This window comes from Plectropomus leopardus, chromosome 8, assembly GCF_008729295.1.
Source record: "Plectropomus leopardus isolate mb chromosome 8, YSFRI_Pleo_2.0, whole genome shotgun sequence".
Taxonomy (NCBI): domain Eukaryota; kingdom Metazoa; phylum Chordata; class Actinopteri; order Perciformes; family Serranidae; genus Plectropomus; species Plectropomus leopardus.
In genome coordinates, this window is record NC_056470.1 from 15,162,349 (window position 1) to 15,189,246 (window position 26,898).

Consider the following 26,898-nt stretch of genomic DNA (forward strand, 5'->3'; position numbering starts at 1 on the left):
TTAAGTACAACATACCACATCAAATTTCAAGAACAGTACCAGAGTAAATGTACATTGTTTGAATCCTCCACTGGATTTGGACTGTTGGTCGGACAAAACAAGCAATTTGAATATTCACCTTGGACATATTGAAATTGTAACTTATAACATAGACTAATCAATTAATCAAGAAAAAAATCAGCTGATTATTTAAATAAAAACAGTATTTTGCAGCACTAAACCATGTTGTCGCTTTAATCTCTACAATGTTCATAGTGATCAAATTAAATTTGTCAAATAAGCCATAGAAGCATTACAAGTCTAATGCGCATTCAGCCAAAGCAGACCCAAGGTGTCTCCTGGTTTTCAAAATTCTTGTAAGTCAGATGGCTTTTAAGTTTATTTCCAGGTACTTTAGAAAAATCCAGCCCCCTTCAAGTTGACTGTTTGTTAAAAAGGAGGTTAAATTGTTAATGTCCGTTTAAGAATAAGCAGCCATCATAAAACAGAGAGAATATTTCCTAATATATATATATATATATATATATATATATATATATATTTATATATACACACACCACACACACACACACACACACACACACACACACACTATATACATATACATATATATATATACATTGAGGAAATATTCTCTTTGTTTATGATGATGGTTGCATATTTATGACATATATATATATATATATATATATATATATATATATATATATATAGTAAAAGTGTAAGATAAGAGTTTATGGGTGCTTAAATGTAAATTCATAAAAATAAATAAATACAACATTTTGTGAATAATTAAACTGTTTCTCTGCACTTTGTGAGTTAAAGTATTCAGACGCTTATAGCCAACCACAGTATAATTTACTTTTAAGCCATTTGTTCATCTGTAGATTTCAAATAACAATGAAACTCCTCAATCAGACACCTGCTTTCCATTTTTATATTTCCATCTGGTAACCATAAGACCAGAGACAAGTTAAGTTTTGCAGCAAATAGCGAGCAGTGTCACCACTCTCATGGAAGTGGATCATAAACCACAGTAGTACTACCGTAAAAGGGGGAAATGCAGGGGCCAACATCAAAAGCATGACATTACAACTATTCACTCTCAGCTATTTGATACACAAAGTACAGCACTCTTTGTCTTCATATCCAGGCCAGACCGCATAAATAAAAAACATGATATTTGTCAGTTTGGTTTGCAGGTGTTAATCCTTCGTGTGCTCTGAGTCTTGGTGGTCTAGTAGTTCTGGTGAAAACAGGAAGTGATTGTACAGAAGAGAAACTTTTGGCCCGAGCTACAGACTGAAAGTACGAACCTGCTTCCCACCAATCAGCTGGTGCACTATTTTCAGCTATAAAACCCTGTCAGTAAACAAGAGTTGAACCTTTCGTGCATTGTGTCTGACAAAAGGATCAACTCCACCTGCTTTCATAGGAACTCTGGAGCCATAGTGCTGTATGCAGAGGGGTCACAGAGTTCAGATGATTTGTGCTGCTGGGATTTAAATTAAACTGTCGGTGTAACTACAGTTTCTAAATAACACAACCTCACTGTGCTGTTTTAATTTCACACACAGCAATAAAGCCATTACCAGCACTTTAACAGTGCAGGAAAAAAATATTTAAGACAATATATTTACCCTGATAATAAGCAAACAAACTATTAGTCATGTGATACTCAGATGTGTGACCTGTTTACAGTCTTACCCGCAGTGCTGTGGTGGGACTGAGAAGAGGGTCTTGACTTCCTGGAAAGGTGCTGTTCTGGCCCTAACAAACAAAACAAAAAGTAGCCACGTCTTTAAAAAAAAATTGCTTTTCTTTTTGTAATGCGTATTCGTCTTTTCATTATTCCTTTCTTGACTCACTTGGTGGGTTATGTAATATAACAATAATGTCACTTTGAAGAAAATGCTTGAGAAAAAGATTTGTTGATTTAAAAAAACAGAAAGAACACAAAAGGGGTTTGATAAACAAATAAAACGGCAAACACAATGCTAGAAAATGAAGTATGCAATTACAATACATCATAAAGGTGACAGTGCTGGGGAGTAACAAGTTACATTAAACAGATTTACGTAACCTAATAAAACTTCAAAATAAACATCATTGTAATCAGTTATAGTTACTAAGAAAAAAAGTTGTTTGTCTTTTCCATAAAAAATTGTTTGTATATTATCACACTTGTTCTGTCGCTGTGTAGGAATGCCTTCTTTTGGCATGTATTTGACAATGCAGGTCAGTAAAGCCTTTGGGATAAACTTGAGTACAACATATACACTTAAGTTTTTTTTTTTTAGCCTGTTTAAAGTATTTGTTATAGAAGTACCTATTACATTCCCCACAATGACAGTGAATGACAAATGCACAAAAAATAATTTTTACATGTTAGTTTTTGTATGGATTTAACAAATGAGTCAGAGAGTATTTATTGGTGAGTTTTAGAGGTGATGGTGGGTGGATTTTGACAGAGCCAGGCTAGCTGTTTCCATCTGTTTTCAGTCTAAATGCTAAGCTAAGCCAACTGGCTGCAGATTTCAGCTACAAATTGATAACTGATATTAAACACTGATATTTGACCCAGAAGAAAGTGGATAAGCTTGTTTGCTAACCCCTCTGCGATTCTCGTCTGACCAGGATAGAAAAGGAAGGGCTTGAAAATTATCCTCAGTTGAATGAAGCTCGACCTGACTGCTAGTTATCCATCTTTATCCAAGCAATCGTCAGAATCGATTAAAAGATTACTAGCTAACAGATTTTCACTCATTGAGTTTTACACAGCTATCCAACTTCTGAGACAACCCCAGGGGTCTTTGAATTATAGTTTAGTTTTAGAATGAGATATAACAGCATCAATACTAACAGTAAATACATGTAATTCTGAAAGATTTGACAAAGAGGAAGTGTGCTGTAAAGAGAGAAAATGATAGCACCTAACATGAACCCTTGAGAAAGCCAACAAAGGAAACTAGCAAAGGATGAGAAACTGCCCATTACTCAGAAAGTTCTGTCTGTAGGGTAGCAGGTAAAGCCGTCCAGCAGTGTCCCGTCAATACATTTCATTTTGAAAGAGTACATCCCATCGTGTCAAAAAGAGAGGTCAAAGAAGAGAAAAAATAGCAGTATTAAAAACTAAAATTAGACTATTTAAGAATTTCAGATGCGCTGATCCGCAGATGTTGAATCGCTAAATCCATACTGAAATGTATCACAGATTACTGGGACTTAAATAACTGGAACATTCTCCAAAAATGAGAGATTAAGGGATCAAGTGTCAAATGAGGTGTGTTTTTAGTCAGGCAGTGTGGCTCCAGCAATGACAATATTGGTCTGATGGCCAGGGACTACAAAAATATCTCAATAAATGAATAAAGGACAAATGGTCATCAGATTTTGTACAGCCTTTTTTCAAAACTATAATTCTTCCAATACTTTGGTTTATGACCGACACCTGAAAGCTGATGACATTCAGCTTCATGTTAAGTGCTAATTAGCACGTTAGCATGCTAACATGCTAAGCCTAAAATGGTGACAATGGTAAACATCAGCATTTTAACATCATCATTGAAAACATGTCTGCATTTAGCTCAAAGCACCAATGAGCCACTGAACATCCTCCCAGAGCTGCTTTTATGACTGCAGACTCCAGTCAAGTCGACCATTTTTAAATAGCCCAAGCTTTAGTATCTGTCCGACACCCTCCGCCTTTAGATCTCACTTCCTCTTGATCTTCTTAAACCATGGTGGCAGCACTAATTATTTTAAACAAAGTCAGAGTAGAGCGATACAGCACAGAGAATACTGGAGTCTAATGTGTCTAAAGCTTGTTTGAACAATATGGAGAGCACTGTAACTTGTCAGTTTTATTATTATTATCATTTTATCTATATCTTTACACATTTAGTCTTTATTTACCTGTTGTTTATATTATTTTATTTATTTTGTTCATAGGTTTATTCTGCTTCTGGTGTTTCCTCACTTATGCTAGCGCTTCCTCAGTTCTGCAATTTCTGGTTTAAATGAGTACGTCAATGCTTTATTTAATCACAAGGTCTCGTTGTTATTTATGCGTGTGTGTATGTGTGTGTGGGGGGGGGGGGGGTTACTTTCACTGTGTGAAGCACTTTGTGTTACAATCCGTTTGTATGAAAGGTGATATACAAATACAGTCTGATTGATTGATCGATTGATTATAAAAAAAAACATTTAAAAATTAATAAATACTGATTTCAGGTTATCTTTGCAGTCAAAGTTCAGTGCTTGAGATTGAGAACATTAATTAAAATACCTGTGCTTTATCTACTATGACCTGTTAAAATTTCTGTTGTGAAGAAAGACAGAGGGAAAAAAAACGTTCTCTAAAGGTAACAGAGAAACGGAAGCTCTAATTGAACAAACAAAAGAGGATGTAAGAGGAAGTGACTCAGGGTTAAGAAAAGGCGATGGAGTATTGAACAATTGACCTGTGATAAGATAAGAAAAAACAGCCACTTCAATTTTTTATTAAGAAAAAAATTATTTAAGTTTAAGTTAACCTATTTCACACCTCATCAAACCTTCTGTTGGTGGCATCCAACTATTAGCAAAAGGTTTGAAAAGGTGGGTTGACTGATAAACTCATGAATAAGGTCTTTAAAATTTAAAATCCTCAGGTCTGGGGAAAATAGCCTATTCATGGGCCTTAATCTGTGACAAAATGTGTAGGTGCGGGGAACTCACCTGGTAAATCGGGCGCCCCATATACGAAGGTTATGTCCTAGGTTTGACTCCAATCCCAGCCATTTGTGGCATGTCATCCTCTCTCTCTCCCCTTTCAAATAAAGGTGAAAAGCCAAGAAAATATTGTTAAAAAATATGAGTGCATCTCAAAAGTTTTAAACTCAAAATAATTGAGTTATTTATCTAAAATCCACAGAAGTCTTATATTTGTCAGAAATGCACTTATACCTTCATATCCACCGTGTCAAATTCAGTCTACCATTGCTATGGCAATGTTTTAGGTGTCTGACTTCCCTCAAGCGTTCAATGCAAGCTCAATGATGCAAACTTTCAGTTTACTGAACGACTGCAGTGTTCAACAAAGACACTCATCACAAGGACTAAACACAAGTGTGAAGGGAAAGAAGCTGATGATTGCAAAGAGGGAAACTAAACAAAACCTGCCAGCATCAATTTATTTTACACACATTATGACAAAATTGCCAGAATAAATGTTGACATTGTACATTCCTGCAAACTATGGATAAGTTAGCATTCAAGTCAGCCCTAATAGATATCCAAAAATGTTCCATTTCAATTTAGTTTTATGTTATAACAACACTATGTTAATATGGGGTTAGGTTTGGGGTCCTGAACTCTTATCTAAAAATACCTGCTTTTGTTGGTCTCAAATACTAGTCTGTTGATGTCTGTTGCTCTGCAGGCATCCCACTTTAATGTGTCACGCCATCCAACACCTCGCCCTCTTCCTGATGACAAACGCTGCTCATACATGACATCTGAAACACATCATACATAAGAAAACATACAAATGTAACACATCCATGGTTTGCAGAAATGTACAACACTAGCTGGGCTGTAATAGCAGATTTATGTAGCTGGATAAACAGGAGAAACGCAACACATATTTAACAATAATTAGGAAAAACACTTTATTAAAAAAGTATGGGTCCACATGAAACACATCAGTGTTGTTCAGTACATTCACACAGACCAGCAGATGCTGCAGACAAGCATTTGCTGAACAAAGTGACATAACAACCCTTCAAACCCTTTTAGTGCGAGTACATAAATAAACCTTTGATTTAACTTAATGAAGAAGTGAAGTCCAGAAAAAAAAACACACAACATACTTTCATAACACTTTAAATACAAACTCAAAAATAAATTCATTTTTTCATTAACTACGAAATTAGGTTTGTCTCATCAGGAAAATTCAAAACAGTTGATTTACATTTCAACCTGTACATGATCTTTCACTGAAAGAGCATTCTTCAGAGAAGAAATAAACATACACCAAGGTACACATCAAGTACAACTACACGAGTCTGTATACAGTATGGCGAAAGGTTCTAATACCTTTTAGCAACTTTTATTCATTATAAGGTTGGGTAACACTTTATTCGGGATAGTCGAGTTTTTAGTATTATATTTCTAACATTTCAACAGCCTATTCAGTTAAGTGAATTGTTCAAAAAAATATTCAGAGAATATTTAGTGAATTGTCATAGAAATAAACATCTACAAAGTGAAACCGCTGAATTATTGAATCTCATTCACTAAAACAATGAGATGTTATAAATACTCTGCTGGCGGAATATCCAAATAAAGTATTACCTAAGGGTGTCTAACGATAGTTTTTCTGAACTTATCATTAGAGAATTCCCAGTCATTTAGTGACTTTCAGTAGCAAGTTTATTTTTCTCAGAAACTTAATTTCACATAAGTTTCTTTAATTATGATTCTGGCTCAAGATAAACAAACTCATTTCAGTCATCACAGATTCAAATTGTAGTAAGTAAGCAGTAAGTGTCTGAGAAAAACACATAACCCAGTAATTCTTCAAAGAAGATAAAATGTTTCCCCTCAAAAAATCAAGTGTGGCCATTTAACAACATTCTTCCAAGTGAAAACAAACACCCAAAAGCCTACCATAAGTTGTGTTTTTACATGTGAAGCAAAATAAGTGAACTAACCTGTTTATATACATCTTACACATGTCCAAAATGTACAACTATTTTTTATGTTCAATACACACACACACACACACACACACACACACACACACAATAATAAAACATCTTCATCTCTAATAGAATAATTTCAAACATTCAAAATACAACCCAACCAAACATAAAGAGTGAACAGATTCAGAAAAAAAAACACGTGCAAACTCCTTCCAATTTAATATGTAGATGTTTGACAACAAGTTAAATATAACTTATGTATTACTTTACAGCTCAGTTGTAAGTAGGGCTGGGCAATATGTTGATATCATATCAATATTGTGATATAAGACTAGTTACCGTCTAAGAATTTAAATATCGTATAATAAGTGTTCTCTTTTCCTGGTTTTAAAGGCTGCATTACTGTAAATGCAGTACATTTTCTGAACTTACCAGACTGTTCCATTATTTGCCTTTTCCTTCCACATTAATCATTATTAATCAAAAATCTCAGTGTAAAATTATTGTGATATTTGATGTTCTTCATATCGCGCAGCCCTAGTGAGGAATAAAAGTCACTGGGGGCCTACATCTGAATCTTTGTGCCATTTTTAAGCAAACATCATGTAAATGTGAACATGATTTCATTTTATAGATTGGGAAATAAAAAAAAAATATATTAACATTGCACTTGAGCTTAGGAGCATTGCCCTCTTCAAACCAACCTGTGAAACGGAGATAACGGTGAAAAAAACATTTAGGTGAAAGAGAACTATTTCTATAGTGACCGATTGTGACATGTCACCGTGGTATGAGATATAAATAAGCATAATATTACAAATGGTGACTGTAAACTGTATAACAAAACATCATTACAGGATAGAGTTTGACACACCACTCTTTCCCAGATGAATATACAAAGAAACACAATGGAAAACGCGTGCAGTGAGATTATGACAATACAAAGTGAAAGTTTGTACAAATTTCCAAAATGGAAAAACTTAATTATACACCACAAATGTTACATGCTGCTTAATGTTTTGTTTTTTTTTAAATAATCGTTTGGCTGTTGTAGAGAAGCAAAAGTGTTTATCCACTGGGGGAGGTAATGCACTCATCACCATCAGTATTAGACATGAACCTCTGTGTCCGAGGATCAACTTAACAGTACATGTTTATTGCACATTTCACAGCATCAGTGCAAGAATTGAGCCTTTTAAATCAATTACACATGCACCTGCGTTCATGTAAGAGGAGCAGTGATGCCAAAACAAGGCCAGATCAAAAAGGAGAAAAAAAAACATTAACCACAAATCACAAAGAAAACCACCGTTTTCTCGTAACTCCAATCACATGGGAGGTATGCTGTTGAAAATCTATCAGTTGACATCTGTATTTTCACTAAGCACCAGTGAGCAACAAGTAGCCTGAAATGTGATGATCTCTGGCATTGCTGAATAACTGCCAGGTCCACAGACATGACAGGGATGTCAGAGGTCAGAGGCCAGAGGCCGACTCACTCTGTGCAGGTCACAAGAGAACAGCAGCAGAATCACCAGCAGTTCATCTCCAGTTATGGTACATGTAGAGGCCGGCGAAGAACAGGTTGGAAGTCAGGCTCACCAACAAAAGTCCTGGCCAGATAAGACTCTTAACAAATCCTGGAGATGTCAACGCAGAAGAAAATTAGTATCATAAGAACTGTCATTGTGCATCACCTATCTGACATGAAGGTTTTCTATTTTGCATAAAAGGATAGATGCAGGGAAGGTTACAAAAAGTCTGCTGTGTTAAAGGTTTCCAAAAAGCAGAGTGGCCGATGAAGATTGGTAAGAGAGGTGATGAGGAACTTGATGTTGACTCTGGCTGAGCAAAAGAAAGGCTGTATGGGGAAACTTCCAGAAAGACAACCATCACAGCAACAATAGGATTTATAGCAGAGTGGCCAGACAGAAGCTTCTCCTCAGTGAAAGACATAGAAAAGCACCTAAAGGACTCTCAGACTGTGATGAACGAGATTTTCTGCACTGATGAGCCAAGATTAAACTGTTTGACATCGCCATCTGCCCAAGACCATCCCAATGGTGAGGCATGGTGGTGGCAGCGTCATGCTGTGCGGGTGGTTTTCAGCTGCAGGGGTTGGGGAACTGGCCAGAGCTGAGGGAAATCTCAACATAAGTATAGAGATGTCGTTAAACGAAAACCTGCCGCCAAGTACTCATGACCTCAGACAGGGCCGAAGGTTCATCTTCCAACAAAACATTGACCGTAAATGTCTTAGAGACGACTCTGTGAACGCCCCTGAGTGACCCAGTCAAAGCCCTGACTTGAAAATTGAACATCTCTGGAGAGACCTGAAAATAGCCATCCACTCGAGGTCACCATCAGGCAGAAAATCCTCAAATACAGGTGTGCAGAGCTCATACCCAAGAAGATTCAAGGCTGGAATCATTGACAAACTTCTTTCATGCAAAAATTATGGAGGCCACAGTGCTTTTGGTAACATTTAATGCAGCAAACATTTTTTTTAGTCATCCTCCACAAAAGCCTGTCTCTGAGATCTGCAGGCAGTTTCTTGACCTCATAGTTTGGTTTTTGCTCTGATATTCACTGTCAGCTTTGAGACCTTTTATATAAAAGGCTGTGAATTTATCACAGGTGTACTCCAATCAAGGTGTAGACACATCCTGACTAGAAAGAGAAAAAGGAGGCACCTGGGATATAATTCAAGTGTAATAGTAAAGGGTCTGAATACTTATGTCAGTGTGATATTTCAGTTTTTCCCCTTTTAACACATTTGCAAAAATTCTAAAATCCTGTATTCGCTTCATCATTTTGGGGTATTAAGTGTGGATGGACAAGGAGAAGAAATAATGTAAACTGCTTGAGCATAAGACTGCAACTTAAAAAAAGAAATGTAAAAAAGAAGAAGTGATAGGTGAATTCTGGATGAACGCTTTGCTTCTAAACCAGGGCTGTAATGGTTCATGTAGCAGGACCATCCCTGGGGTACTGGGCTCATGTTCTGGTGCATGCAGCCGTAAACAAAACACACAGTGTGTAGACTGACTCATGTTATGAGGAACAAAAATTGAGAATTCAGACCGGAAATTAAGCCGTACGCCGTTAGCAACACATGTTATTGTTAGCACAACAGGATTGGTTTGTGAGTCAGTCTAACAGGCTGATCACCCAAATGATTCATGTTTGGCTGCTTTGAATGTTTAAATATAGGCAATGTGAACTGAAACTAGTCAAGGTAATCGTAATGCAAAAGTTTTATTTTTTAATTATTTAATGGATTTTGATATTAGCAGTTATATAGCCCAAGTAATGCTTTTCAGTTTCATAGCCTATTTTGACCTGTTGCCTTTTGGGAAAGTGGTTGTTCAGTGTTATACAGAAGTGTTTGAAACACTCCTTATTCTCATAGATATATAGATAGATATGAAGGAATATTTTTGTTTTTGTTCCTATTTTTGCCTATTTTAAATGTAATTACAAAGACTTTTTTTATGTGTACCCATGAAACTTACTTCTCTAAAATTTTGTGTACATATCTGTTCAAAACCACACTTCTCCTTTGCCAAAATAATCCATCCACGTGACAGGTGTTGCTTATCAAAATGCTGATTTCACAGCATGATTATGTCACAGGTGTGCCTTGGGCTAGCCACTTTTTTTTAATCTATAGTGCTCTAAATGTACATAAACATGTGAGTATTGTTTTAAGACAGACTTGACTGAATGTGAGCCGATCCTTTAAAATGTCAAACAAGGCCTACCATTTTATTTATAAAGGTCTAAGGTCATGACACTGTTTAGCATCCAGTGAAAAAAAGGAGTGGGACCAAAATTAAATGTGATTTCTGACACAACATCCATCTCCCTGTCATGTTTAAATCATACTGGTTACCTTCTGGAGGAGGGGTGTTCTCAGGTCCCTGCGTAGTGGTGCCAACCATGCATGCGGAGGACTCAGAGGAGCTGCCTTGCTTCTCTTCCTCTTCAATCACACTGCCGTCCCTTAACAAAGAACTCAAATCTGCACAGCAATGGAACCACTTAAATCAACTTGGATTTATTGATGAACATTGATGAATATGTCTCTCTGTCAAGCCGCCATATGTAGGATTTGAGAAAGATTGCCATCTGGTGGTGATATCACAAATGACACTAAGGTGTACTGCAGTGCACGTTGTTAATAACCCAAAAATTCAACTTTTTACTTTGCACAATTTAACCTCAGCTGTACTTACCATTTTGGCTTTGGAAGGGTGATATGTCAGGTGAAAAGCAGCTGCTGTAAATGGAGGAGGTTGACTTTACATTGAAGTGGGATGAAGACACAGATGGGGACATGAGCGCGGGTTCTGGCTCCGTGGAGAAAAGCCGCAGTTTCCTGCCGCTGATGTTGAGGCGAGCAGGGCTGATGAGGGGCCGCCGTCTGGCAGAACTTGAACTGGATGTAACTGACCCAGCTACTGAAGGGGTTGGAGAGGGACCCGGGGATGATGGGCGGCTCCCAGAAATCAGTGAAAAATAGTCTGTGGCACAAAAGAAAAAAAAATGTAATTCAATCGAGTGCTTTTCAAGGGTTAAGACCTGTTTAAAATAGAGTGTTGAGTTGAGATCACAAAATCACTACAAGTTTAAATACCTGAGGGCGGAGAGTCTTTGTATTGTGATGCTGGTCTGCTTCCACTGAACAGGTAACCAGAGTCTGAAAATAAACACATAATAGTCCACCATTAACTACAACCATGAACCAGGGCTCTCCTCAGACCTGCAGAGAGACAGCTCTAAATAAAAGCTAATGTGTTGTGTCTGATAAACCTTGAATTAGGTAACTTCACATGGACACATTTGATTTTAGAAGTTTCTGGTATATGGTTGGGATCTGTCATGTTAATCTATTAATTTCTGCCCCCTAGTGAGAAAAAATATAAATACATCTAGGGCTGCAACAATCCATTTTCACTATTGATTTATCTGGTAATCTAAATTTTCTCAAATAATCCTTTGTCAATAAAAAGGTCAGAGTGGCTTAAAAAAAAAGTTGATTACAATTATTAATACCTAAGGTGACGTCTTCCCATATCTTGTTTTGTTGAGATAACAGTCCAAAATCTATGAATACTTGGTTTATTATTACATAAGACACAGAAAAGCAGCAAATCCCCATGACTGATAAGCTGGAACTAGATGATGTTAGCTATTTTTTGCTTGACATGTGACAAATGAGTGATAGATTTTTCAAAACTGTTGCCGATTAATTTCCTATCGATAATTTGATTAGTTGAGCAAACATTTCAGCGCTGAATGCAGCTTTAAATTATTGATTTTAAAGCTGCATTTAGAACAGCTTTAAAGTAAGTGGATAGTAGGTGTAGCATCATATTACAAAATGTTAAATACACATTACGTGATTTCATCACACAATATAAAAAAAACCCCAGCTAAACTAATCAGCCAATATTACCTTATTAGAGATATATTTGTATCTGCATGCATGTTTGCCAGTAAGTACAAACAGTACTGAAAGGCCAATAAGAAACAATGTTTCCATTACATAGTTTGCCCTGCAGAGAGAACTGGCAAGGTTTTATTAATCTGCACAATGTTCCTTCAGACAAATCTTTTCTAGAAAACCTACTGAGGCTTCTGTATCATATCGAATATAAATCTGTTTTGCATGCAAAGCAAGAAGCAACTCAAGATCGAACACATTAGACGGCTAAGGAAAGCCATGCAACAATATCTGTTGGCTGAAGTAGGTTGTATATTCCTGTTTGACCCAGTTTAAATAAGTGACCAAGTACTTGAAAAATAATTCGCACAACACCAAGTTTTTTTTTAGCTATTAAACCACAAGTAAATTACATGGCACCAAATGTGATCAGCGCCCCATGTTAAGATTGAGCCAAATTGGGTTTTTTTTTTCAATTCTTACGGAATATACAGAATTAATCATTTTAATGTTACCTGTCCTTGTAAGGGAGGGGATGGTGCCAAGACAGAGAGCTCTGTTGAGGCGCCCGGGCAGAGAGGAGGGGGAAGCCTTGCGCTCGCGAGGACTCTGCTGGCGGTTGATGAGCATGGAGAGGTTGGGCGGCGGGGTGGGGACAAAGGAGTCTGCCAGGTCCGGAGAGAGCAAAGGAGGCTGGCTGCAGAAGGGGGGGACTGCAGAGCTGCCTGCAAGGTATCTGCAACACAAGAGCAATGGAACGGTCTACTACCTGAAATCAAAGTTATAACAAGACTGTCAAAATGTTTAAATACTGAAAAAAAAGCATCATGTGTTTTTGTGCAAAATGGTAGCATTCAAGGAGATGACTCCACACACAGAGCATTACAACAGAGCTTTAAGAACTCTGGATTTTCAAAAAAGAAAGTGGTCTTCCAATATGATTTCTCTGTTCCACAATGTCAATATACACCATACATGACATTAAAAAATAATCTCTGAAATACATATAAAGGCACAAGGAATGTCTGAATCCAAAAGGTGCACAAACTTTGTACCATAGAGCCCTGATATCCAATTAATATGAGCACTATTAATGGCAGCTGTCACCGAAATGCTGCTGCAGCTGTTGGACAACATGCAGCAGCTGACAGCTCGGACAGAACAAAAGCTGCATCAGAAAAGCTGCTCTCCGATACAGCTCAACTCTCTCACATTTCCACAACATGCAGTCAGTGGCCCATCATTATTTCTCAAAGAGGTTTATATTCCGTTGCAGATAAGCTTCTTATTAAACAAGTGAGGAGAAACATACACAAGTCGGAAATACGATGTTTGTGTTGAAAACAAACAGAGAAGGCAGATCCATTCAGCAGTTGTTTATTACAGATCATGTACAGTAAAGCATTCCTACAAAGTCTGCAAACTGGAGCCTGACATTAAAAGAAAGACACCCAATTTCAACATGTGAGCACCCAAAACGCAGTACGTTTTATTGGGTACCGTATGTATGTTTGTTGCAGGAAACCTTTCAACATGGACGGAGCTCAAATTTTGAGCCTACAGTACAATATATAAAACACATGGTAAATGATCAAATAGAGATATAGTTCATTAGCTTATTTATAGTATATCTTGAAATAGCAAATTATTGCTTCAATTGTGTATAAAGTATCAAGATTTGGCATGTTAACCTTTAAATTTTTATGCCTTTAGTGTTTCTGCAACAGACACGCGCACGCACACACATTTAGTTATGACACAATCTTGCTACAAACTGAATATCCATACAGTGCGGTAAAAACATTAACATTCATAACTACATTAGTAAAAAAGGAGTAGACCTACATCTATCACTGTTAAAACACCACAAAATGTATTTGTGGCAATGGTACGATGCTACAGTTGAATTTGGCAGTTTAAATTAGCAAAAAGTACCAAAGTACCATAGAAGTTTAACTGTAGTGCTTCTAGAGTTACATGCGTGACACCATTGGAGGTTAACAGTCATACAGCTTAAAAGGTAGAAACAGGTATTCTTTAACAAAACACACACACACACACAAATAACCAAATACTCAGGCTCGATATTACTCATACATTATAGTGTAACAAACATGCACACAAACATAAATATTTTAGCACAGCATGTAAAAGTTTGGCAAAAGATAACACATTATTAGATATACCTAACGTATGCAAAAAAATATGGTAGAGATGACTGGAATACTACATTTAAGAATGCACATACAACAAGGTTCAGACCAGTTTCCGTGCAAGCCCATAAAAATTTGAACATGTTGCAAAATCCTTCTCTAGCACACTAAGGTTTTTGGCTATCATTATTTCATCAGGGTGGAGAACAGTTTTGCAATGGGCTTTAATTCTGATAAAATATTTTCTTCGTCAAAAGCCTAAAATGCTGCTTGTCACATGATTCAGCTTATTAAAAAAGGTATAAAAAAAAAACCCAGTCCCTCTATGTAATTACTTGTAGATTCTCTGGCACGATGACTCAATATCGATCACAAATCCCACGCTAGAGCACTATATAGCACTGAATTATTTCCATTACATTTTTTCAGAGGCAAATCGCAGCTTTAAAGCATGGAAATTACCCTGAATGAGTTGCAGTTAATACTTTCCTCATAAGCTAAAAAACAACGTCTTTAACATGCGACATGCTACTTAAATTCCACAGTTACAGTACTCTATCAAATACAGTCTACAAACACTCTACAGCTAATAGTTTGTAATACCTTTTCACATCACCGTCAAATAGCTATACCCCCATACATTCCAAAAAAGTAAAATAAAATGGGTTGGCTAAAATAAATTCACAAGGAGGTAAAATGTTAGCGCATGCAACTAGAACGTCCATCAGTGTTTTCAATAAATCAACATGTTAGGATGTTGGTAAGTTGAGTAAGTGACTAGAGGCCTGTTTACACCAACATGCATGTTGGCAGATTTGGTCACAAGAGAACTGTTCTAAATACAAGTGTAAATGAGCACTAAGATGCGTCGTGATCCAATCACTCAAACCACTTGCCAAGGTTTTCTGGGATGTATTTGACCACATATTTTTTGTAGTGTTAATGCTAATACCTCCTGATGCATCGCCAATAAGAACTTCAGAGCAGGATGTGATGGTTGTTTTGATGATTGCGGGCTAACACTATACAACTTGTACATTCAAGGATAAGTCAGATAAAGTGTTGCGTGACAGTCCATCGTTTTGTCCTATGGAAGGAGACGGTTGAATTCTGCTTACAGATGTCTCCAGCTGTACTGACACTACTACTGACTTGACTAGCAAGCATGCTAGCATGCAGCTCAAAAGAGTGTGGACGAAATAACTGAATGGGGCTTTGTGACCTTCTAGTTTAAGTGATACAGGTAGTTATCAAAAGTGGTCAGCTGGAGACTCATGACAGACACAGGGGGGAGCGGCGATGTGTCTTGATGGTCCACTTATATTCAGATCAACGAAATGCATGTTTATACTAGGTATGAACAGGCTCTAAGGCAAACAGGTAAGTGCTGAGAAAATCTAATATTTTCAGCTGCACATATTAATGCATTGTGTTCTTTCTTCTTGCTTGTTTTATTGAAATTTGTAATATGAAAAAAAAAAAGAGTCTTAACACCTCACTTGAGCCGGACTTGAAACTAATTTCTTAAACTTACTTTACAAATCAAACCATAACTTTGATTTTTACGTTGTGCAGAGAACTTGCTCGCTGTTGTAGTCTTATTTCACACTTGAAAGATTTACTGCCATGTAGTTGTGCACTGATACAACAAGGCCATCACAAACTACTACTCAGACATGATAACCTCACACAAATGTCGAGACAAGCATCTGCCGGGTAGGCACTATTTTAAAGCGTCAGCTTTCGACTTGGCAGAGAGTAACAAAAAAATAATTAAAATGTGTTATACAAGGCAGAATGTTTTGCAGGGATTACTGGTTTACAGTGAAGAAAATGCTTAATTTCAAGGGAGAGGAAAAAAACTGAAGCATGATCAAAATGGAAATCACAGAGGCACAAGATCACAACAATGCAGACAGTAAAAGAGCAGCAAAAGGCAAGTTTTTTGGACTAATAACAGAATTTTTGGAATGCATATATGAATTAGTGACTGCTATTTCCAGGCAAGGGTTGACATTCTCAAATTAGCACATTAACGTCTACTGTTACATCGATCAAGAGTCAAAAAATTTGTACGCAGCGGCTGTCAGGATGAAAATGCAGCAGCAGCCACTTCACTACAAAAACATCAAAACACCCAGCTCTGCCTTGAAAACTGACGACTTGCTTTAGCGCTGATGTTGTTTTCCTAAGAGATTCCTCACAGACATCAGTTATACATTAACAGTGGCTTCAAAAGGACTTGCGATGAACACTTAATAATATCCAAGGACATTGTTTGTTCAGAAATTGTAGATGACGGGGCACACCATAGGAGGGATGCAATCAGAAGAAAGCCGCATCTTGAGAATGGCCTGTAGTGTCTTCATGTTAGTACTTGATGCAATGAGCTGGAGTTAGTCAATGATTATCAGCCCACAGCTACACCAGTGTTAATAAATAAGTACATTCAAAATGCTTTTAAACATTCTAGCATAGTGTAGAATACATAGATTAGTTTAGTACTAGTTCGGTAGTTAAATGTAAAAATCACATTATTGGCACAAAAACAGTTAGTCTATCACACGTTATAGTTAAAAAGGAATTATCAGTGTAATCAAAGATTATTAAAAAAGGATGGAATTGAGAGGCACAATATCCCACGAAACACTTTCGGTAAAGTCTTATTGTAAAGAGTTTTGGTGACTAATGATATTCAATTGTATTCTCAATCTTTCCTTTTAGATTACATGATTCCTGAGAGACTCCCTTGTCAATTTCTCTCATTGAAGTATCCCAAAAATAAGAAATCTATCTTTAAGTCATAGAGAGATCTGTTACTAATCACAGAGATTATCATCTTATTTTTGTGTATAAATACAGTTTACCACCTAAAGATTTTTTTTACACATTACAGATGTTGATGTGTGCTTGAAGGTGAAATTTTAGTGTTTTTGTCACATCATGGGCCACACACACAATCCTACGTTCCACGTGTCATATACTCGCAATCATTCACACACAGCAGTAAAAGAGCAGGGTTATGAGTAAAAAAACTGAATTAAAAACAGCTTGTTCGTTGCCCTTTTTCATGGAACACTTATAGATTATGTTCTGAACGGCTTCTAATGAGAACAAACCTCTAACGGAAAAAGGACTCTTTACGAACTCCCATGTTTCAAACACAATTTGAATATTACTGCTCAGATTCTGACCTTCGATATCTGGCTCTTCTTGGCCCCAGTGGTTTGCGAGTTGCCACAGCAGCGGCAAAGCTGACTAGGCAACAGAGGGAGACGGTACTGAGCTTGGCTATGTCCATCCAACCCAAGGTATCAGTCAAGTAGCTCTCAGCGAGGAAGAGGCACAGGATGAAGAACCACAGGACAGAGGACACGGCATCAATTCTCCTCAACCTGGAATTGTAGCAAAATATAAGCATGCAGATTGTTTTTGCTTAAAGTTCTCCTGGATTTCCAAAGGCAATTAGAGAGGCTGCTTACCTCGCAGGTCCTGCTAAGAAGACAGCAGAGAGACAAGTCAACAGGCCAACAGAGACTATAACCAGCTGGTTGTCCTTTCCATGCTGCCACACCAGCTTGGCATTTTCTATGGCCTTGTCTGGCACCAGCTCCAGCAGACCCTGCCACACAGGAACACCTCCGCTGCTTTCGTTGTTGGAGGTGGATTCATTCTGGGGTTTGGGCTTTGGAGGAATGACTCCACCACTTAGTGTCTGTGGGCCACTAAGCGAAGCAGGCTGATTTGGCAAGTCACACAAAGATGTAGCAACTAGGAAAGCACATATCAGGAAGGCAAGGGCCCGTAACAGAATGACACCCGTGGGAGAAGACACAGAATAGGAGCTCTGTGGGAGAGAGAGGATGCTTTCAGTGTGAATCCTGACATTTTCACAACATGTGGAAATCAATAAGCCACGCAAAGACTAATGTGGACATATTAAAATGAGATCAGGCAACAGAAGGCCAATTAAATGAAACCAATTGAAAACACCTCTTTTGGCATCAAAATGTAAATGTTCTGAGGGCTTAAATTGTCAAAATGTGTCAAAAACACATTATGTATTTAGGACTATAATTACTACTGGCGCTGCAGAAGAAAACAAAACCCCTCTGCACTCCATAGGCAATATTGTTTTTTTAATAAAAAAAAATTGGCAATGTCAGCATCAAGTTTGAGTTAGTAATTAGAAACCAAATACATGCAGTATAAACAGACCAGATCAATGGGGGGAGTTTTTATTATGTTATAAGATGAAATTGGTAACACTTTTACTATATTTAATTGAGGTGGCTTAAAGTCATGTAAAATAAAATAAAAACATACACCAGTATAAATACCAAACTAGAGTAGGAATGACAGACCAGGTATTAAAAAGTAATAAGTTATAACAACTGTGGACTTTTCTTTTTGGTTCTGAAACATGTTAAGTAGTTGAAAGGAATTATAACAAGCAAGAACTTAATGACATTTTTGCTCTTATATCTCAAGATAAACAAATTACTTTGATTATAAGTAAGAAATAACAGACCATCATAATCGAGTTTAAATTTGGGCAGCTTCCTTTTCCCAAGCTCGGGGAGGAACTTCATAAATACATACTTGATTAGGTCTCTCTGCTGAAAATGAGTGTGACTTACAAGCTGCTATGATACTAAACAATGTGAGATTATCTTTTCTTAAAAAAAACTATAGTTTGTGTAGATTTTAACTATGATGATCACCTCAGTGAGTATATAATGATTATGAAGATTTTGTACTCAAATGTCCCACTGAGCAACAGTGACAGATTCATTATTTTAATTATCTGACAAAATACAACAGAACTTTAATGCAATTTATGTACATGTTGTTCATTGTTATGTGTAATACACTGCTCTTAAAAATCATGTATAATCATTTGATTTACTTTTTGGCTGAAATGTAAACACTCCACAGCATGTGGTTACCCAACAAGCCTTACTGTGTTCTAGGTAAATTCAAAATTCATTCACACACTCTGCTTGCCAGTTTTGGAGTTTTGATAGCACTGACCTTTACGAAGCCCTTGTCTGATTCTCGGCTGCGTCGAAGCTGATGGTTTAGGAGCACAGTTCGCAGTTGACGGTTTTGATATTTGAGGTAGTACTCCACTGCTGTCTGACACGGCCGGCATAACTTATAGGTCTGCTCTAAGTGATGCTTGTAGGCATCAATTTCCTCATCGTAGTTCTCCTACAAATGAGACAAAAATAATAAATGTAGTGTTTACGCTGGTTAGTCATGATAACAATGACGACAGCATTGTAGTGAATAGAAAAGAACAAAGTACATACATCATCCCTTGGGATAAATGTGCCCAGCTGCTTGATCTTTACAGTTTGGTTGTTGTTGCACCTCCTGCAAAGCAGCATCTGACAGTTGACCCACTGCTGTGTCTTGGGCGTCTCAGATGAGGGAAGGCTACCAGACACTCCATGGTTCAGATGCTCCATGTACTGAGCTGGAATAGGTTTGTTGTAATCCCCATTCTGAAAACAAGTTCAACACCAATAAACATATATTTTATACATTTTACAGCACAGGCAAAAATAAAATAAGAAATTAATTCACTGCAATTTCCTGACATGTTAAAATAATTCACGTGTCATTCACTTTTGGCACCTACCTCTTGAAATCCATTGTACTGGTCACAGTTAGGGCAGTCCCAACAGTTCCTGTTCCCATAAGGCACCACTGTATTCTCATTACAGAACCAGCAGTTCACGTTTGCATGGGTGGGCTTCTTTCTGTAAATAAGACATAATGCAACATGATTCTATCAATGACACCTAGTAATGTATTTCTAAGGTCTGTTTGCCAGCAGTGGGATACAGTACTACATCAGTCTCCAAGTATAAATTGAGTAAGATCATGTCAATCTGCAGTGTCAATTTGCACATCTTATTCTTGCACATTATTTGTGCACATGGCTTATTTGCACATTTTATTCTTCCACTCAACCTCACTGCATTCTGAAAAATATAACTTAAGCAAATTTGATTAATGTATACGGGCAGTAGTATGTTCTTATGGACCTATTTACTATTTTAGTATTAGTGTATTATAGTATATTCATTACACTGTGTAGACTAGCTACTATACATATGTCTATGTAATACTTACAGACAATACTAAGATTTATTATTTTTTAATTTGTTATTTTGATACTACATAAACAAAATCAAAACAATCACGCTGAATCAATATTTTATAGACTTATGCACACAGTGGCTTCCAAAAACAAAAACTACCAAGTGTGTGCATTCAAGTAGTTAAACTTACTAACTTTATCTTAACGGTAAAAGTTTGAAAAACAAAAAAAAAAACAACTAAACGCTAATAAGTTAGTTAGCACTACGGCTAGCACAGTTAGCGCTCCTGCTAGGGTAGCTAAACAGACGACTCTTGAGAAATAGGAAACATATTAAGACATTTTTGTTGGCAATGCTATAATTGTTGGACTGCATCAATTTTGAAAAAAAATGCAAGTTTTAACATTGTTTGCTAACTTGTACCGACGTGAATCTAGCTAAAAACATACGCCGCAGTGCAAAACCTTGAAGTTACCTGTTAGCAATTTTGTATATCAGCGCTCCACCGGCGACAACCGCCGTAGCTCCGACTCCACTGTACATTAGCTCAGGATATTCCAACAGAAGCTGATTAAACGCCTCCATTTCCAATGACACTGACGACAGGTGAGCTAATAACATGAGAAATATAATGTTGTTACGGTGCCGCAAAACACGGCGCGAGAGCGCACGCGGTAAAAGATCCCCTTTTGTTCACGCCCATATAACGGAAACGGAACATGCGTAACTTCCCGGACGCGTTCCAATATTAGTTATTCATACCTTCTTTTCGACTGTACTATTCACTTAAACCAACCGTGGTTAAACTATTGCACGGATATAAAACGTTTTCTCAATATGTTGATTGTTTTTGGTGGAAGTATTTTTTAAAATAGAAATGAACCAAACCTTTGTTTGATTCCAAGCACCGTGCAGTGTAGTAGTAGGAGAGCACGATAGTGTTGGAATACGGGAGGGTACCATTTCATTTTTATTTTCCCTGGCATGGTTTATTGTTGAAGAAGTTGGCCTTTAACCTTTCACACAGAGTACATGTATGTATATGCTGTCAAGAAAAATGATCATCTGAAACATGAGTTTCTGATTTAGCTGAATCCTATAACCTAAGCTATCATGCCTAATTCAATTATTATGGCTATTGCTGGAAAGATAATTGTATTTGAGTATTTCCATTATTTGCTACTTTATACAGTTGCTCTGGTGCAATTCAGTAAAAATTGTACATTTTTTCCTCTACTACACTTATTTTACAACCAGTAACATTGCATAGTCAGATTAATATTACAATAATAATTATAATCTATAAATAAATGCATGATTATAGGTTAAAATCTGATTTTTTTAAAAAAGTAGATTACTTAAAATCACCTTCACCATGCTGCATTAATGTGACATAACCACTAATACATCAATAATTCTATTCCAATAACATACTATTATTCTAAAATGGACCATATTGTATGATGAGTAATTTTTCTTCTGGTATTTTAAGTTGCCCGAATTCTAATATTTCTGTACTTTTACTTAAGTAGAATTTTTGAATGCATGACTTTTAATAGAGTGCCTTGTTTCTGGTAGGAGATGAGTAACCTATCTTATCCACCAGTGATCATGGAGGGAGACTGATATACGCAGGTTTTGAGGACAGTCCATCTGATCATTTCAACAAAGCTTATATAGAGAGATAAACTACGTGTAAGCTCTATGCATCAGTTACAATCATCATTAAAGTTTACATAACAGGCCAACCCCTAAAACTTTGACTAAACTTAAAAGTAATAACTTTTGCATTGGCTTAAAATGAAGTAATAGATAGAAACATCAATAATAAATAGGCTAGTAGAGGAGTAAGAAAACTAATGAAAATATTTGATGCAAAAATAACATTTTATTTTAACAAACATGATGTATTTTACATCGGGTAAACATTCACAACAGAATAAGAAAACTGATCAGTGCTTCTGTGTCACCAACTGTTGCATAGTAGCTCAGAGAATTAGATCTAAAAGATAAAATAAATAAATAACATAGTTGCAATATTACAGGCATTTTCAATAATAATAATAATAATATTGAAACAAAAAAGCAATACAAATGTAAAAATGTAAAAAAAAAAAAAAAAAAAAAAAAATAATAAAAATTTTTATAAAAAACACTTAAAAAAAATAACAAAAAAAACACAAGTTTGTTTAGTTGCAAAAAAGCCTAATTCTCAAACAGAATGGATATAAATTAAATGTTTGCATTGCACCTGTAACTTAAACAGCTTGTTTAACAATTAATCAACAACTTTACACCTTATTAAACTCCCAAACAACTGGACCAACAAAGTATGACAGCCTGTAATGGTGAAACAGATGAACCTTGAGTCAGTGAACTGGCCGTCAGTGGTTGTAATAACTCCTAATGGTCAAATGAATAAGCAAGCGGCGCCTCCGCCTGCCGTGAGTAGGTGCTGAGCGGCGGGTAGTTACACGCCACTGACACGGTGCCTCCGCTGGGGCTCATGGGCTGGGTCACTCCGCCGTAGGGGCAGCCGTTGTGGGGCACCAGCACGGACGGGTGTCGGTGGTAAGTGCCGTATGGTGAGTGACGGAAGTGGGAAGGCGAGCAGTACGAACTCACCGGGCCGCTGGGGGACACGCTGCGGGGGTGTCCACTGATGACCTGTGTTGGGTATCCGGTCGGCTGGGACAGACTCCAGGAGTTTGGACTCACATAAGGCTGAAGGTAGAGGGGCTCGGGATAGTCCACGGAGTTCCCGGTCAGGTACTGCACACTCGGGGGTCTGTAGGGTCTCCTCACCCTTCTCCGCCGCCGGTAGTTACCCTTGTCAAACATGTCCTCAAAGGCGGGATCCAGCATCCAGTAGTTGCCCTTCCTGTCCACTCCGGTCTCCCTTGGCACCTTAATGAAACACTCATTCAGAGACAAATTGTGTCTTATACTATTTTGCCATCCTTTCTTGTTCTTCTCATAGTAGGGGAACTTGGAGATGATGTAGTCGTATATTCCGCTGAGCGTTTGTCTCTTGTCGCGGCTGTCCTTAATGGCCATGGCTATGAGAGCCACGTATGAATACGGTGGCTTCACCTGCTGGTCTGTCGCCTGTGCACCTTCGGGCTCAGACGGGGGCGAGCTGGAGCTGATATTTTGCAGCTTTGCTGCATGTTCGGTGGGGGACTCCTCCGATGCATCCATGGCTCAGGTGTCCGCTGCTGCGTCCTGCTGAGGCTAAAAGCTGCAATTGCGTCTGACAGAGTTAGCGCTGTGTGATTTTCCGCAGGTGCAAACACTCCTCCCACAGGTACGGAGCGCTGCACTTATTCCCTTCTTTCATCTCGCCGTGTTTCTCACACTGTTTAAGTCACAGTATGGGAAACAGCGCAGTTTTTTGGGGGGGGTCACAGGGTTCACAGGACTGTGATCAGAAAGAAAGTATCAAAATGTTATCACTCCGGAGCAGGACGATCAAAGCCTATGTGTCCCATGTCTGTCCATATATTGTATTTGATGTTCAGTCTATTTCTTTTTTTTTTTTTTTTAATCTTTTTCATTTACAACAGATGACTTTACCATTGTAAAGCATTTTTATATATTTATTTAACATGTGACATATTATGCACATAACAGAAATTACTAGAAATTAACGAAATTACTAGAAATTAACTGAGAGGATAGAAGAACTGACTTAAAATGCACCATGATGGTTTCTTTCTTACTTTCTTGCGGCATCTTGAAAGTGAATGTTTTGATCATATCTTTATTATTTTTTTTTTTTCTTTCCTTTTTATTAAGGACTTTTGGGGCTCTGTTATTGACATGATGATAAGGCACTTTGCACAAGAAATGCAAAGTCAGTAACAGAGACTTCTTGCAGAGAATTTTGGTTTAGGGCCCCCCTGAGCTCTTGGGTCCCTGGGCTTGGACACGGTTGGGCTGTTCGGTAATACACCCATGAGTTTAACCACTTATTAAGGTACAGTACCTGACCCGTAAGTTTGCAAATGACGAAAACATAGACCTTATATTAAAAATTGTGAAATTAAATTAATTAAATTTCATGTTGTGAACATGCAAAATATTGTTTTTTTTTCTTTATTTATTTTTGATGACATAATAATTTATTTGTTGATTATCTTTTTTTAGGATTAATCTGAATCTGCCAAGTTATTGTCAACTGAAGGTATAAATGCAGTGAAGTAAAAAGTACAATATTTGTCTCAGCACTGTAACGTAGTAAAATCATAAAGTTGCAGAAAATGAAAATACTCAAGCAAAGTACAATTACTTTAAAATTGCACTTGCACAAGTGCTTTATTTAACAGCTTTATACACATCAACTCAGAGGCGCACGATAGTTGGGTATTTCCAGCACTTTGTATACGACAGAGGAGTATTGAGACCTGCAGGTATCAGAGCACCAGCATACCACCCACATACAGTGAAGCATGAACAGCAGGCCTGTCTGTCCACCGAGCATGGTAGATAATGATCACCTGCTCTCCGCAGACAGTCTGTCTCCCCTGACTGATAGGGAAATACAGATCTAAAAAAGTGAGCAAGCAGTGGAAAGGCAGCTTTGGCAAAAATTAGAGGGCATTTAGGGTTAACCATTGTTATCACTGTCAGGGTATTAATTGAAGTTACACTGAATAACTATCTCTCTTAAACAATGCATAATTAATTTTTTGAAAATTAGTAAGATCAGGGGCTCTGTGAAAACCCGGCTCCAGGTCGTCAGTCATTACTTACTTATTTTTTTATTGAGGAATCATCACGTACACACTGAGAAATGTGTTGTAAACTTGAAGATCCCACCATATCCAACGACATGAAACTTGCCATGCTGACATTAAAAATAAATGCATATAATAATACACGAGAGTTTTCTGTTTGCTTTAATAGTGCAGTCATAAAGAATGTCTATTAAACAATCCCCACGTTTAAGCCAAAGTAAAAACTGCTTCTTTTATGAAATCAGTGTAGAAATATTGAAAAACAGTCTATCACTGGATGTTCTTTGTGATGTTAAGAACCTTTTCTTTTTGGAAAAAAAAATCTGAAGTTCCTTCTCTGATTTTTCAGGGTTTTTTTTGATAAGTAATGAAAGTGAGCAAAAGAAACTAGACAGCCCTATGTCCTATTTCTCACAGAGAAAGCTAGATTTAGCTTCTGATATCATATGAGTGAAGGTAGGCGCCAGGCTAAACACAATCTGTGCAGTTGTAGCCGTATGAGACTGGAGAAGAATGCAGCAAAACAGCCAAAAACAAAGATTGTGAATGCTGGGTTTAGACATCAGGAGAAATGAAGAGCCACAGTCCTCGAGCATCCTCAAACAGCTCTCAAGTCCGAACCAGAGCAAGAAAAAAGGTTTCAAGGATGTGTTTGAGAACTGCAGCTATTTTTTTCAAGTGATGCCCAGCCTTCACACTTAAACTGATTTACTGAAGTTGACTATAAAATATCACGGCTGCACTGATCTAAAGCATCACGTTTTTAAAAGATCTTTCTTTTATATTTCAATACAGTGCATTCGTTTTATTAATCACATAAAGCCTTCTCTCTCTTTATTACTTCATCAGTTGAAGCCCTTGAAGCTCAACTCTAAACTCAAAGGATTATCAAGGTTCAGGGACAAGTTTGTGTTCTCTGCTTAACTCTTTCTAATGGAGAGCTATTGCAAAGATGCTACTCCATTGCTTTTCCTGAGGAGGATTGCAGACCATAATGTCAGTGCAAAATGTAATTTGATAACTTGTGTTTGACTAACAAAATAATCATCTGAAAATGTGCAAATGTTAGTAACTGGTCAGAAAGAAAAATTATATATAGGAACTTGAAAAAGCCGATGTGTGCAGCTCCTTAAGAGCTGTTTCAGGCTGTTTATTGCAAAATATCTCTATGTGGTGATATGTGTAATGACATGATGATATCAACATGTCATTATTTAAATTGCCTGTAAAAAAAATAATGCCATACTGTTAATCAGTTCAGTAACCTTTGATGTAGATGAGAATTTCCAATAAACTATGTAAAGTATTAATCACTAACACTTTGCATTTGTGCAAGCAATTCACATTTATGCATTTCATGCAGATTACACTTATATGCCATGAATATAACATTTGACAGAAAAACTGATAGGTATGTCAAGATAATCTGCAACTTTGATACTGTTAAATATATCACGTTGGAGGATAATTGAAAATGAAAATGTTTGATGGTCACTTCCAAAATGTGTAATTCTTTGCTAATGTCCTGTAACCCAATAACATAAAAATCACCTTTTGAGCAGGAATAATGTTACTTTCTTCAGATGAATAGGAAATGTACTGCTTTATCTTTATTATGATGCAATTAAAGGCAGATTGTACTGATATTTTATTGAGAGAGATCATCTGCATTCTTGATTAGTGTTTAAAAAAAGCATATTCTCTGCTGATTTCTGGCATTATGTATCCCAGGAATTATTAGTATTAGAAATATGTTTG

The 26,898-nt window shown here is 37.2% G+C and overlaps 2 protein-coding genes across 2 annotated transcripts; both read right to left on the reverse strand.

Annotated features, from left to right (window-relative positions):
• Positions 1-5,626: 5,626 nt before the first annotated feature.
• On the reverse strand, positions 5,627-21,080 carry tmem201 (transmembrane protein 201). The gene is made up of 11 exons (XM_042491463.1): positions 20,877-21,080; positions 19,936-20,056; positions 19,604-19,798; positions 19,323-19,502; positions 17,771-18,135; positions 17,483-17,683; positions 12,651-12,871; positions 11,326-11,388; positions 10,925-11,212; positions 10,582-10,710; positions 5,627-8,326 (listed from the first exon to the last, which is right to left on the reverse strand). Exons 1-11 carry the CDS (start codon positions 21,020-21,022, stop codon positions 8,229-8,231), a joined length of 2,007 nt encoding a protein of 668 aa, XP_042347397.1. The 5' UTR covers positions 21,023-21,080; the 3' UTR covers positions 5,627-8,228.
• Positions 21,081-22,550: 1,470 nt separating this feature from the next.
• Positions 22,551-23,668, reverse strand: foxl2l (forkhead box L2-like). The gene has a single exon (XM_042492316.1). The coding sequence runs from the start codon at positions 23,600-23,602 to the stop codon at positions 22,805-22,807; it is 798 nt and encodes a 265-aa protein (XP_042348250.1). The 5' UTR covers positions 23,603-23,668; the 3' UTR covers positions 22,551-22,804.
• Between the last annotated feature and the right edge of the window lie 3,230 nt (positions 23,669-26,898).

What these genes read in the sequence shown, in the direction of transcription:
- foxl2l (XM_042492316.1), bottom strand. Translation starts at nt 23,602, where the DNA reads ATGGATGCATCGGAGGAGTCCCCCACCGAACATGCAGCAAAGCTGCAA.
- tmem201 (XM_042491463.1), bottom strand. Translation starts at nt 21,022, where the DNA reads ATGTTATTAGCTCACCTGTCGTCAGTGTCATTGGAAATGGAGGCGTTT. An exon ending in CAAAGACTCTCCGCCCTCAG is followed by an intron (nt 11,213 to 11,325) that starts GTATTTAAACTT and finishes TTTGTGCCACAG; the next exon opens with ACTATTTTTCACTGATTTCT. An exon ending in GAACACCCCTCCTCCAGAAG is followed by an intron (nt 8,327 to 10,581) that starts GTAACCAGTATG and finishes TGACATCTCCAG; the next exon opens with GATTTGTTAAGAGTCTTATC.